General features: G+C 50.5%; 1 protein-coding gene across 1 annotated transcript; it reads left to right on the top strand.

Annotated features, from left to right (window-relative positions):
* The first annotated feature begins 8,020 nt into the window (after window positions 1-8,020).
* On the top strand, window positions 8,021-9,868 carry LOC138914586 (uncharacterized). The gene is made up of 6 exons (XM_070219402.1): window positions 8,021-8,078; window positions 8,208-8,322; window positions 8,446-8,546; window positions 8,616-8,723; window positions 8,976-9,530; window positions 9,627-9,868. The coding sequence occupies exons 1-6, from the start codon at window positions 8,021-8,023 to the stop codon at window positions 9,866-9,868; spliced, it is 1,179 nt and encodes a 392-aa protein (XP_070075503.1).
* Window positions 9,869-14,698: the final 4,830 nt, after the last annotated feature.

Raw genomic sequence — 14,698 nt, 5'->3', positions numbered from 1 at the left:
ATTGTATAGCAACTTTGTTCTGCTCATCAGGACCTATCAACTCAGCAATTATGGCTTAAATCGCACATTCCAATCAAAAGTTATTGGCCGTCTTACCTACTTGTCGTCCCATTTTCATCCGTTACCATGTTTTTCCTTTATTTTCAGATATAAGACGGTTTTGAAAAAACTACAAGAGATAGAAAGAAGGATTGTATGGCAACTTTGTTCTACTCATCAAGACCTATAAACTCAGCAATTATGGCTTAAATCGCACATTCCAATAAAAAGTTATTGGCCGTCCTAGCTGCTTGTCTTTTCATTTTCATCCCTTACCATGTTTTTCCTTAATATTCAGATATAAGACGGTTTTGAAAAAACTACAAGAGATAGAAAGAAGGATTGTATGGCAACTTTGTTCTACTCATCAAGACCTATAAACTTAGAGGGTATAACTTAAATCGGACATTCCAATCAAAAGTTATTGGGCGTCTTACCTACTTGTCTCACCATTTTCATCCGTTACCATGTATTTCCTATCTTTTCAGATATAAGACGGTTTTGAAAAATCTACAAGAGATAGAAAGAAGGATTGTATAGCAACTTTGTTCTGCTCATCAGGACCTATCAACTCAGCAATTATGGCTTAAATCGCACATTCCAATCAAAAGTTATTGGCCGTCTTACCTACTTGTCGTCCCATTTTCATCCGTCACCATGTTTTTTCCTTTATTTTCAGATATAAGACGGTTTTGAAAAAACTACAAGAGATAGAAAGAAGGATTGTATGGCAACTTTGTTCTACTCATCAAGACCTATAAACTCAGCAATTATGGCTTAAATCGCACATTCCAATAAAAAGTTATTGGCCGTCCTAGCTGCTTGTCTTTTCATTTTCATCCCTTACCATGTTTTTCCTTAATATTCAGATATAAGACGGTTTTGAAAAAACTACAAGAGATAGAAAGAAGGATTGTATGGCAACTTTGTTCTACTCATCAAGACCTATAAACTTAGAGGGTATAACTTAAATCGGACATTCCAATCAAAAGTTATTGGGCGTCTTACCTACTTGTCTCACCATTTTCATCCGTTACCATGTATTTCCTATCTTTTCAGATATAAGACGGTTTTGAAAAATCTACAAGAGATAGAAAGAAGGATTGTATAGCAACTTTGTTCTGCTCATCAGGACCTATCAACTCAGCAATTATGGCTTAAATCGCACATTCCAATCAAAAGTTATTGGCCGTCTTACCTACTTGTCGTCCCATTTTCATCCGTTACCATGTTTTTCCTTTATTTTCAGATATAAGACGGTTTTGAAAAAACTACAAGAGATAGAAAGAAGGATTGTATGGCAACTTTGTTCTACTCATCAAGACCTATAAACTCAGCAATTTTGGCTTAAATCGCACATTCCATTCAAAAGTTATTGGCCGTCTTACCTAGTTGTCCTTTCGGCCAATGAGCTAGTGGGATGGCTTGGAGGGCGCCGAGCTGAAGGCAACCGAACGGGTCGCAGGTTGCGGATAGCGAACGCCCTGGTTTTTATCCAGGGCAGCTACGAATAAGCGTGGATGTTGGCACGGCCCAGCCACCGCTAGGCCCCAACATGAAGCGCAAATAAGTAGCCCCGGACAGTCAGCGGGTGTCTGCGCCGTAGCAGTGCCGACGTCGCGCTTGTGTTGCCGCCTCCGACAAATAGCTCACACAAACCCACTCCCCACACATAAGCCTACCTCTTCCCTATTCCCCCAACAATCATCTCACCCCGGGCTGGACTAAGGTGTCACTCGAACCGTGCCGAGAGTCAATCTGGCTGGGAGCCCGAGTCAACAAATAACTCAGTCTCTAACGGTGGGCTCAGGCAAGTGGCGACCGCCTGTTCTAATCAGCCTTACCCGGGTACAGCGGATCTCTGCCCGGGTGGACCTGTCCTTTCTCCGCAGCTCGTGGGAATTAACATGGAGAATCTAAATACATTTAAAAAATCAAAAACGGAGTCCGACTCTCCTAAAAAGTCGGAAGTCACCACCAGTGACGACCAAGTGAGCAAGGGTGCCGTACCGAAAGCCCCTACTCATACAACATCAACACCAGCCAACGCCAGCGGACCACGCAGCCAGGTAGCCCCCACGAACCGCAAGGGCCAGACCAAAATACCCACCAACGCTGGGGCGGCTAACCAGCCAAACCAACCGGAGGGAGGTGCTAGGGCTGACCGTGTGGTAAGTACCAGGGCTAAAGAGTTCAAGCGGACACCTCCAAATCAGGCAGGACCACTGGAACGAAAGAAGGCACACCGCATCTTAAAACGTCTGGCCACCAACCCCATAAGAGAGGATCAGACTTCCAAGGAGGACTACCAAAAGATCCAGGAGGACATAGCCTGGGCAAAGGCAGTAATCCCAGACTTCGACCCCGCAAAGGCACCAAGCGACAGCAACAAGCGGGAGAGGTCGATCGAAGTGGCTCAACCAGCGAGCAAGAAGGCCAAGACAACCAGCCGCGGCACGTGGTCTAGATCCTTTGCCGAAGTGCTGAAGGATCGGAAGATCATCGGCGTCATCGACCAGAACGATGAAGGCGGTAGGATCCCAAGGAACCAGTGGGGTCAGGTTAGGCGGGCACTTGCGACGGTGGCCTTGAAAGTGCTGGACGAAAACCCAGGACCACCACCTGACTGCACAGATGCAGGGTGGTACCAGGGCAACGTAAAGTTGATCGCCTGTGAGGACGAGAGATCGGCAGCGCTCTACAAGGCTGCCATTACCAAAGTTGGCGAAGTCTACCCCGGGGCCAAGCTAGCCGTCTGCGAGGCAGCGGATATCCCGTCCAGACCAAGGGCGAGGGTGTGGTTGCCGTCTGAACCCTCTGAGCCAGAGGCTATTCTTAGCCTCTTGACAAGGTTCAACCCCAAGCTCCCAACAGAAGGTTGGAAGGTGGTAAAAGTTGAGAAGACTGAACGCGTCACCATGAATGTAGTGATTCTACTCAACCAGGCATGCCTGGAACCCCTGGCAGCATCACAGAACCGTGTCAACTACGGTTTCGACAAGGCGACACTCCGCATATACGACACGGACAAGCTAGCGGCAGACAATCTGGCTGCATGTGCGTCCTACGAACCCCCAAGCGACGACGAGATGGAGCACGAGGAGTCACTCCACACAGGGTACGTGTCGACCGATTCGGAGCTCACAGAGACTCTGAAGCAGTTGAGCACCCGCAGTGTGCTCCAGGACATTGTGGAGGAAGTAGAGGGTACCCAGCCCGAGTCCAACCAGCAAAATGGTGCAGTATCTACAGATTAATCTGCACCACAGCAAGGCAGCATCTGCTGCCCTCCTCACCCGCCTGGCAACGGGCAAAATAGACATAGTCCTCATCCAAGAGCCATGGATTGTTGGTGACAACATCTGTGGCTTATCAACCCCCACATACAAGCTTTTTCACATTAAGGGTAAGGGTAAACCTAGGACCTGCATCCTCACTAAGACACACTTTAATACATTTCTAATCCCACAGTTTAGCGAAGGCGACCTTACCACGGTCAGGCTGGAGCTAAACGCACACACTCATCACACCATATCATCGTTTTACCTGGCTCATGACCAAGAGGGGCCACTACCAAACATCATAACACAACAACTCATACAAACATACTCATCTAAGGAACTCATCCTGGGTGGAGACGCCAACTCTCACCACACACAATGGGGAAGTACAAATACGAACGAAAGGGGTGAGTTACTTTATGACTATCTCCTTCAATCCAACTTATTCATCTGCAACAAAGGTAATGACCCTACTTTCATCACTAGAAATAGGAGGGAAGTTTTAGACATTACCCTGATATCCGACACCCTACTCAACCATCTTGAAGAGTGGAAAGTGGGAGCCGAACACTCCTTCTCCGAACACCGATATGTAGAATTTACAATATCTCTAGAATGCCCTCCCCCCGAGAGCATAAGAAATCTAAGACGCACTAACTGGGGGTACTACAAAAAACTCCTCGATAGAAACCTAAATACTCCACCGACTCGCGTACTCGACAGTCATGAACTAGAAAACCTAGTCAATACTTTCACTGACATCTGTGGGGAGGCCATTAAAAAGGCCTGCCCAAGCAGAACAGTCAAAACAAAACACAAACCGCCTTGGTGGAACACTACCCTAGCGGCCCTTAAAAGCGACTGCAGAAGTCATTTTAACAGAGCTAAATATAGCAACAGCGAGGCTTCCTGGAACACGTACCATACGAAGCTAAGCCCTTACAAAAAGGAAATTAGAGCTTCAAAGCGAAGAGAATGGGCCAACTTCTGCAGTAGCATAGAATCTACAGCGGAAGCGTCCAGGCTCAGAAGAATCTTGGCAAAAATCTCCAGCAACCGTTGGATACCTAAAAACCAATGAAGACACCTGGACGGGAAACAGCCAAGAAACTTTAGAACTCCTGCTAGACACCCACTTCCCTAATAACACGCAAGCAGTAGAGGACCTCCATTTAGTGGAAAGCCTCGACGAACAGAGCATAGACAACATTTCAAACCCTGAACGCATCAAATGGGCGATTAACTCGTTTAAGCCCTTCAAGTCACCTGGCCCTGACGGCTTTTTCCCTGCACAACTTCAACGAACAATAGATACTACCCTTCCATGGCTGACGGTCATATTCCACGGCTGTCTGGCACTGAATCACATACCATCCAGATGGCTGGACATTAAAGTAATATTTATACCTAAGGCCGGCAAGCCCTCTCACACCTCACCAAAGGACTTCCGTCCAATAAGCCTCTCCTCCTTCTTGTTAAAGACCCTGGAAAGGCTAATTGACACACACATCAGACTAACTATCAACCCTAGTTTACTCTCAAATGCACAACATGCGTACCGTAAAGGCAGATCAACAGATACTGCCCTTCACTCCCTAGTATCGTATATAGAGAGAGGGTTCCATAACAAGGAATTCTCCCTGGCAGCCTTTCTAGACATAGAAGGCGCTTTCAACAATGTCACCCCAACGGCTATCACTGGCGCTATGACGGAACTAGGCATTGAGCGTCCTATAGTGGGACTCATTCACACCATACTCACCAGTAGGGTAGTGTACTCCACTATGGGATCAGCACAATCGACTAGGAACGTTAGTAGAGGAACACCGCAAGGCGGTGTACTTTCCCCTCTGCTATGGGTTATAGTTGTTAATAAACTTCTATCACTTCTAGAGGAAGCGGGAACAAAAGTGGTGGCCTATGCGGACGACGTGGTTATCCTAATGCAAGGAAAATTTCCTCAAACGCTATGCAACCTGATGGAGACAGCCCTATCCTCACTCTCAAGGTGGACAGCGTGCTGCGGACTGGGTGTCAACCCAGAAAAGACAGAATTAGTTCTATTTACAAGGAAGTATAAGGTACCAAGCCTAACTCTCCCAAAACTACTCCAAACTCGCCTTACTCTTAGCAACCAAGCAAAGTATTTAGGCGTCATCCTAGACAAGAAACTCCTCTGGGCAGAGAACATCGCGGACCGCACACGCAAAGCGGCCATATCACTCTTTGCTTGTAAAAAAGCTATAGGGAGAAAGTGGGGCTTCTCTCCCGTAATAGTTCACTGGCTATACACTGCAATAGTCAGACCCATACTCCTCTATGGAATCATCGTCTGGTGGCACTCCCTAGAAAAGAATTGCAACCTCAAGAATCTGAACAAGATCCAAAGAAGCGCAGAACTCTGCATAAGTGGGGCGCTTCGCACAACCGCCACTGAAGCATTGAATACAATTCTTGACCTAGAACCTCTAGACCTGCTTGCCAAAAGCTGGGCGTCAGCAACGGTGTGGTGTGGTTGCCGTCTGAACCCTCTGAGCCAGAGGCTATTCTTAGCCTCTTGACAAGGTTCAACCCCAAGCTCCCAACAGAAGGTTGGAAGGTGGTAAAAGTTGAGAAGACTGAACGCGTCACCATGAATGTAGTGATTCTACTCAACCAGGCATGCCTGGAACCCCTGGCAGCATCACAGAACCGTGTCAACTACGGTTTCGACAAGGCGACACTCCGCATATACGTCACGGACAAGCTAGCGGCAGACAATCTGGCTGCATGTGCGTCCTACGAACCCCCAAGCGACGACGAGATGGAGCACGAGGAGTCACTCCACACAGGGTACGTGTCGACCGATTCGGAGCTCACAGAGACTCTGAAGCAGTTGAGCACCCGCAGTGTGCTTCAGGACATTGTGGAGGAAGTAGAGGGTACCCAGCCCGAGTCCAACCCGCAAAATGGTGCAGTATCTACAGATTAATCTGCACCACAGCAAGGCAGCATCTGCTGCCCTCCTCACCCGCCTGGCAACGGGCAAAATAGACATAGTCCTCATCCAAGAGCCATGGATTGTTGGTGACAACATCTGTGGCTTATCAACCCCCACATACAAGCTTTTTCACATTAAGGGTAAGGGTAAACCTAGGACCTGCATCCTCACTAAGACACACTTTAATACATTTCTAATCCCACAGTTTAGCGAAGGCGACCTTACCACGGTCAGGCTGGAGCTAAACGCACACACTCATCACACCATATCATCGTTTTACCTGGCTCATGACCAAGAGGGGCCACTACCAAACATCATAACACAACAACTCATACAAACATACTCATCTAAGGAACTCATCCTGGGTGGAGACGCCAACTCTCACCACACACAATGGGGAAGTACAAATACGAACGAAAGGGGTGAGTTACTTTATGACTATCTCCTTCAATCCAACTTATTCATCTGCAACAAAGGTAATGACCCTACTTTCATCACTAGAAATAGGAGGGAAGTTTTAGACATTACCCTGATATCCGACACCCTACTCAACCATCTTGAAGAGTGGAAAGTGGGAGCCGAACACTCCTTCTCCGACCACTGATATGTAGAATTTACAATATCTCTAGAATGCCCTCCCCCCGAGAGCATAAGAAATCTAAGACGCACTAACTGGGGGTACTACAAAAAACTCCTCGATAGAAACCTAAATACTCCACCGACTCGCGTACTCGACAGTCATGAACTAGAAAACCTAGTCAATACTTTCACTGACATCTGTGGGGAGGCCATTAAAAAGGCCTGCCCAAGCAGAACAGTCAAAACAAAACACAAACCGCCTTGGTGGAACACTACCCTAGCGGCCCTTAAAAGCGACTGCAGAAGTCATTTTAACAGAGCTAAATATAGCAACAGCGAGGCTTCCTGGAACACGTACCATACGAAGCTAAGCCCTTACAAAAAGGAAATTAGAGCTTCAAAGCGAAGAGAATGGGCCAACTTCTGCAGTAGCATAGAATCTACAGCGGAAGCGTCCAGGCTCAGAAGAATCTTGGCAAAATCTCCAGCAACCGTTGGATACCTAAAAACCAATGAAGACACCTGGACGGGAAACAGCCAAGAAACTTTAGAACTCCTGCTAGACACCCACTTCCCTAATAACACGCAAGCAGTAGAGGACCTCCATTTAGTGGAAAGCCTCGACGAACAGAGCATAGACAACATTTCAAGCCCTGAACGCATCAAATGGGCGATTAACTCGTTTAAGCCCTTCAAGTCACCTGGCCCTGACGGCTTTTTCCCTGCACAACTTCAACGAACAATAGATACTACCCTTCCATGGCTGACGGTCATATTCCACGGCTGTCTGGCACTGAATCACATACCATCCAGATGGCTGGACATTAAAGTAATATTTATACCTAAGGCCGGCAAGCCCTCTCACACCTCACCAAAGGACTTCCGTCCAATAAGCCTCTCCTCCTTCTTGTTAAAGACCCTGGAAAGGCTAATTGACACACACATCAGACTAACTATCAACCCTAGTTTACTCTCAAATGCACAACATGCGTACCGTAAAGGCAGATCAACAGATACTGCCCTTCACTCCCTAGTATCGTATATAGAGAGAGGGTTCCATAACAAGGAATTCTCCCTGGCAGCCTTTCTAGACATAGAAGGCGCTTTCAACAATGTCACCCCAACGGCTATCACTGGCGCTATGACGGAACTAGGCATTGAGCGTCCTATAGTGGGACTCATTCACACCATACTCACCAGTAGGGTAGTGTACTCCACTATGGGATCAGCACAATCGACTAGGAACGTTAGTAGAGGAACACCGCAAGGCGGTGTACTTTCCCCTCTGCTATGGGTTATAGTTGTTAATAAACTTCTATCACTTCTAGAGGAAGCGGGAACAAAAGTGGTGGCCTATGCGGACGACGTGGTTATCCTAATGCAAGGAAAATTTCCTCAAACGCTATGCAACCTGATGGAGACAGCCCTATCCTCACTCTCAAGGTGGACAGCGTGCTGCGGACTGGGTGTCAACCCAGAAAAGACAGAATTAGTTCTATTTACAAGGAAGTATAAGGTACCAAGCCTAACTCTCCCAAAACTACTCCAAACTCGCCTTACTCTTAGCAACCAAGCAAAGTATTTAGGCGTCATCCTAGACAAGAAACTCCTCTGGGCAGAGAACATCGCGGACCGCACACGCAAAGCGGCCATAGCACTCTTTGCTTGTAAAAAAGCTATAGGGAGAAAGTGGGGCTTCTCTCCCGTAATAGTTCACTGGCTATACACTGCAATAGTCAGACCCATACTCCTCTATGGAATCATCGTCTGGTGGCACTCCCTAGAAAAGAATTGCAACCTCAAGAATCTGAACAAGATCCAAAGAAGCGCAGAACTCTGCATAAGTGGGGCGCTTCGCACAACCGCCACTGAAGCATTGAATACAATTCTTGACCTAGAACCTCTAGACCTGCTTGCCAAAAGCTGGGCGTCAGCAACGGCGCTGAGGCTCCGCGAAGCGTCGGCCTGGTCAACAGGTTCATCAGGTCACTCCCGTATACTTACAAACCAGCGGTATATACCACACAGAACAGACTACGTCCCACCCACAGTCAACTTCGAAAAAACTTATAAGGTTCTCATACCCACCCGCTCAGAATGGGACCACCTCCCTCACCAGATTGAGAACGCCGTCAACATATACACGGATGGCTCCAAGCTTAACTTGCAAACAGGAGGGGGAGTTTTCTCGCCTGAACTAGACATAAAAGTCTCCTTTCGATTACCAGATCACTGTAGTGTCTTCCAAGCGGAAGTGATGGCAATCCAGGAAGCCATGTCTTACCTGGATACAACAAAACACTGCAACACAGACATCTTCATATTTTCGGACAGTCAAGCAGCCCTCAGGGCCCTCGACTCCTACTCAACCAACTCACTTACTATCTCTGAATGCCGCAAATCTCTGAACGAGATGGCCACTCATCTCAGAATCAGCCTCATTTGGGTGCCTGGACACCGAAACATTGAAGGCAACTGCATAGCGGACGAACTAGCAAGACAAGGAACAACCACCGACATCCTTCGCGATAAGGACACGGTGGGCATGCCCATAGCTACCTGCAAGCTTCTCCTCAAGCAAAGATTGTACACCCTCTCCAACAACCGTTGGAATACGATCCCAACATGCCACACCTCCAGGCTTACCTGGGGTAACTATAATCCGAAAAGAACCAAAACCCTCTTACAATGTAACAGGGCAGACATTTCCACCTTAATCAATGCCCTCACGGGCCACTGTCTTTTAGGGACACACGCGCGCAGGCTAGGACTCAGCAGCTACGACTACTGTCGCAGCTGTAAACAGATAGAAGAAGAGGAGAATATTGAACACCTCCTGTGCTTCTGCCCAGCACACAACCTCAAACGTTTTCAAACACTAGGAAGCTACACGCTTCCAAACCTTGCAGCCATACAAGGCACCAGCATACCCAAACTGCTTTGTTTTCTGAAAAGAACCAACTGGTTCGAGAAACCCAATAACCCATGAGCTAGGGAAATGGATCTTTTCTGAGATCATATGGTATCACAAGGGGCCCATGGCGGCCTAAGTGTGGGGATTAGTTTATAATCCCCAACCATGCTCACCTAACCTAACCTACCTAGTTGTCTTACCATTTTCATCAGTTACCATGTTTTTCCTTTATTTTCAGATATAAGACGGTTTTGAAAAAACTACAAGAGATAGAAAGAAGGATTGTATAGCAACTTTGTTCTACTCATCAAGACCTATAAACTCAGCAATTATGGCTTAAATCGCACTGTGAGGAGTCGTAAAACTCCCCACAAATCTCGAGGCAGGAGAGCCCCTAGCAACAGCGAAGGCAGCGAGAATGCGGCAGAATCCGAGGGCATCCAGGTCCACCGGTAAATTCTGGACCTTGGACCCGGCTAAAGCGGAGAGACCGTGAAATAACGGTGCCGCGTTGGACCTTGGACCCACGCCGCCAGAGGGCAATGAGGTCGAACGGTGAATCCGTGGACTTCGGACCAGCACAAAGAGGATGCACCGTGAATTAACGGGACATCTTGGACCTTGGACCCGATGCGTGCCGTGTGCAACGGGAACTAACGGGACACACGTGTCCGCGTCGTCCTCCAATTCCACGTCCGGAATTTCGCCGCGGTCCTCCTCCTCCGACGGCGACGATGAGCGCGACGCGCACAGATGGAGGCAGCATCCCGAATCCTACCTCCAGCTGTGCGCGTCACCCCTGGCGTCGCGCTCTCCGTCGCCGTCGGAGGAGGAGGACCGCGGCGAAATTCCGGACGTGGAATTGGAGGACGACGCGGACGAGGAGGCACGGATGCCGGACGACGCTGGATCCGTGATGTCGCTCTCGTCGGATGACGACGACGAGACCTGGGGAGGCCTGGACTCGGTCACCCCGGAGGTGTCCTCGGACGAGGAGGATCACCTGCGACGAGAGGAGCGGGTGGAGCTCAAGTCCCACCGCCTCCACATGGCACAGCAGGGAAAGAGCTATATCCCGCTCGGGATGGCGCCGCCGACGAATCGCGGAAGGGACTGGCGGCAAATGTTCCTGGCGCGCCGGATCACGCACGCCCGGATATGTGGGCAGATGAGGCGACAGGAGGTCGCCGAGATCGCGTTCCAGAGGCTGCTCAAGACGGCCGAGGAGGAGGAGGCCCGCCTGTGGGAGCCGCAACCACCACCGCCGCCAGCGCCCGAGGAGCCGGCAACACCGCCAACAACACCGCCGCCACCGCCGGCGACGCCGCCACCACCACCACCGCCGCCACCGCCGGCGACGCCGCCGCCACCACCACCGCCACCACCGGCAACGCTGCCAACACCGCCGCCGCCACCACCGCCAACAACACCGCCAACAACACCGCCACCACCGGCGACACCGCCCTCACTACCGCTACAGGAGCAGCATGAGGCAGTGCGGATCGCGGAGGAGCGACGGGTGGTCGAGGCAGACGGCGGGACGTGGCATGAGGCGGTCGTGACGCGGCGATGGCCGGCACAGGAGTGCAGGAAGAGGATAAGAGGAGAGACGCCGTTGGAGAAGACGGCGTGGGAGTGGCCCAGTCCACGGGCAGCGACGCCGAAGATCGCGCGGCAGGCCTCGTGCCCCGAGGCTCGTGCCCCGCCGGAGAGGCCGGAGCTGCAGCGGCAGCATAGCGCGAGAGGCGAGCCGTGGACGCCGATCGCGGAGGAAGAATGGCCACCTGAGGTCGCGGCTGAGGCGAGACGGCAGCGGGGGAGAGCGCGGCAGAAGCGATGGGCCAAGTTGGTCGTCGCGGAGGGTACGCGGTACCGGATAAAGGTATCCGTGGCCGGCGAGGCCGCTGTTTACCGCGCCCAATAAAGGTGCCCCAGATCGGGGCTAGAACAATAGAAAAATATGTTCTGGGACAGGGGAGGGTACGCGCGGCAACACACGCGCAGGCGCAGCCAGCGCCAACAACAACCACAGCAACAACAACACAAGCAGTAGCACCGACTGCAACACAACAACAAAAAGAGGTTAACGACCTCTACGGCAGCCATGCCAGGAGCGGACCGAGGGGCGCGAAAGCCAGGCGCGCGGGCCGGCAAAAACGGCGCGAGGCTGCCGCAGGCGCGGGACACCGGGGCACTTGCAGTCGCAAGTCGTCTTCCGGGGCGCGCGGGGGCCAGGATCCGCACCCCGGAGCATCCAGGGGCATTCATAAATACATCAACATGGAGCTGCAAGAAGAGAAAATGGTCAGATGGCTGGAAAACGGAGGAAAATAACACAAAAACACTTACCTTTTCAAAACAGCCACGCGGTAATGAAAAATCGGGATGGGGGCGCTGCGATAGCGGCGGTCGATCGATAGTGCGATCGATAGGGAACACGATATGGAAAATACTAGATTTTTCACAATGGCCACACTATTGGTCACACTGCGACTGGAACGAAAAATGGCAACGCTGGGATCTCGATAGCGGACATCGATAACTGGAACTGACGACATGGAAGTGGCAACGCTGCTCACCACGATCGATTAACGCGATTGTGAGTTGGAGCGGAGTTGCCAGATGGAGGAAATGGAAGCGGTGTATTTCCACGGGAGATGGCGCGGAAATTCAAAATTCCGAACGCAGGCGAGGATCAGCGACCAAGGAGAGAAAATCGTCAAGGAGCAGGAGGAGAAACAAGGAAACGAGGAACAAGGAGCAGAATCAAGGACGGCGCCGGGAGGGTCTATACGCGGGGGTCGAGATGCCTATAGGACACGGCTGAGACTGGCATCGCTGCGATCCGAACGGTGGCCAACGGCAGGAGAAAGGCATCAGCGCGGGTTAGACGCGGTCGTCGAGATGCCTACAGGAAAAGGCTGAGATTGCACCGCTGCGTCCGGACTGATGGCCAACACAAGGAGTAGGGAACCAGGATCAGGGAACCAGGAGCAACGGAGGACGAGGACAACAACGAGGAAGCTGAGATACGTCGACGGAATGCGCCGAGAGGAGAAAGCACCTTCTTCAACAAATTTCCGAAGAAAGGGGGAGATGTGAGGAGTCGTAAAACTCCCCACAAATCTCGAGGCAGGAGAGCCCCTAGCAACAGCGAAGGCAGCGAGAATGCGGCAGAATCCGAGGGCATCCAGGTCCACCGGTAAATTCTGGACCTTGGACCCGGCTAAGGCGGAGAGACCGTGAAATAACGGGGCCGCGTTGGACCTTGGACCCACGCCGCCAGAGGACAATGAGGTCGAACGGTGAATCCGTGGACTTCGGACCAGCACAAGCGGGACATCTTGGACCTTGGACCCGATGCGTGCCGTGTGCAAAGGGAACTAACGGGACACACTTGGACATTGGACCCGAGCGAGCCGTGTGCAAAAAGGGAAATAACGGGACCCCGCCGCTGCCTATAAAAGGAACGGCGCAGGCGCAGCAGGGGGCAGTCAGTTGGAGTTCGCGCGACAGTCAGTGCAGTAAGCGCCGCAGTTCATGCAGCCAGGAGGCACGAGACGTGTCGGTCGGAAGACGCGACGCTGGCAGCCGGAGTACAGACAGACAACCAAGATACGCGAGCGAAAGTACAAGTGAGACAACCCAATATCAAGATTCAAGTGCGAGGATTCAATCGAGTGCGTGACCGTGAGAGTACCGAGTAACCGAGTGCTCAACGCCCAGATCAAGATACCAGAGTCAAGACGCTAGGCCAAGGCTGAGACTGCAACGGTGAGATCTGCAGGACGCAGAGATTGAAGCGGAGTCGAGTGCTGGACAGGAGCAGAGTCGAGAGAAGGACGAGCTAGAGAAGGACGAGCTACCGGCAGGGTAAGCGCGGATCAAGAGTTTGTGCCAGGCGTCGGGGTTACGGTGGACTGACGATAAGGCTGAATCCTAGGATTTGACCTGTCGGGCCCTTTGTTTCTCAGGCTAGAGCCAGACCGACCTCAGGGAATACGACGACACAGGTGGTCCCAGGATCATTCTGGTCGGACCCGAAAGGAAGGTTGTGCAGACTTTTGAGTCCTACAAGCCGGGTGGAACTGGAGAGCCGCCGTTGGAGAACGACGCCGCAGGAGTCCACCAGTAGCACGAAGAGATACGAGAGCAGTGACGCCGTCGAGGAGCGCCGCAGAGAATCGTACGAAGGGAATCTTGAGCCGAGGAAGGCACGTCGCCGACCCGACAAGCCGCTACAGCCAGCTGTCGAAGAAACCAATTCCAGCGAAAAGAAAAACTAAATAAAGTTTTCCGATTTGTCCCAATCGGATATCTCTGCATTTTCTTGGGTCACGGGCAGTCACGCAATACAAATTTGGTGGGACGAACACACAATATCTCTGAGCTAGTCGCGGCGTTTACGTAGCGATCAAACAGTAGAAAACAGTTCGTTACAGCACATTCCAATAAAAAGTTATTGGCCGCCTTAGCTACATGTCTTTTCATTTTCATCCGTTACCATGTTTTTCCTTTATTTTCAGATATAAGACGGGTTTGAAAAAACTACAAGAGATAGAAAGAAGTATTGTATGGCAACTTTGTTCTACTCATCAAGACCTAAAAACTTAGAAAGTATGGCTTAAATCGGACATTCCAATCAAAAGTTATTGGCCGTCTTACCTACTTGTCTCACCATTTTCATCCGTTACCATGTATTTCCTATTTTTTCAGATATAAGACGGTTTTGAAAAATCTACAAGAGATAGAAAGAAGGATTGTATAGCAACTTTGTTCTGCTCATCAAGACCTATAAACTCAGAAAGTATGGCTTAAATCGGACTTTCCAATCAAAAGTTATTGGCCGTTTTACCTACTTGTCTTCCCATTTTCATCCCTTACCATGTTTTTCCTTAAGTTTCA

Source organism: Drosophila takahashii, unplaced genomic scaffold, assembly GCF_030179915.1.
Source record: "Drosophila takahashii strain IR98-3 E-12201 unplaced genomic scaffold, DtakHiC1v2 scaffold_41, whole genome shotgun sequence".
NCBI lineage: Eukaryota > Metazoa > Arthropoda > Insecta > Diptera > Drosophilidae > Drosophila > Drosophila takahashii.
The sequence above is the reverse complement of the archived record's forward strand: the minus strand, read 5'-3'. Positions and strand labels throughout refer to the sequence as shown.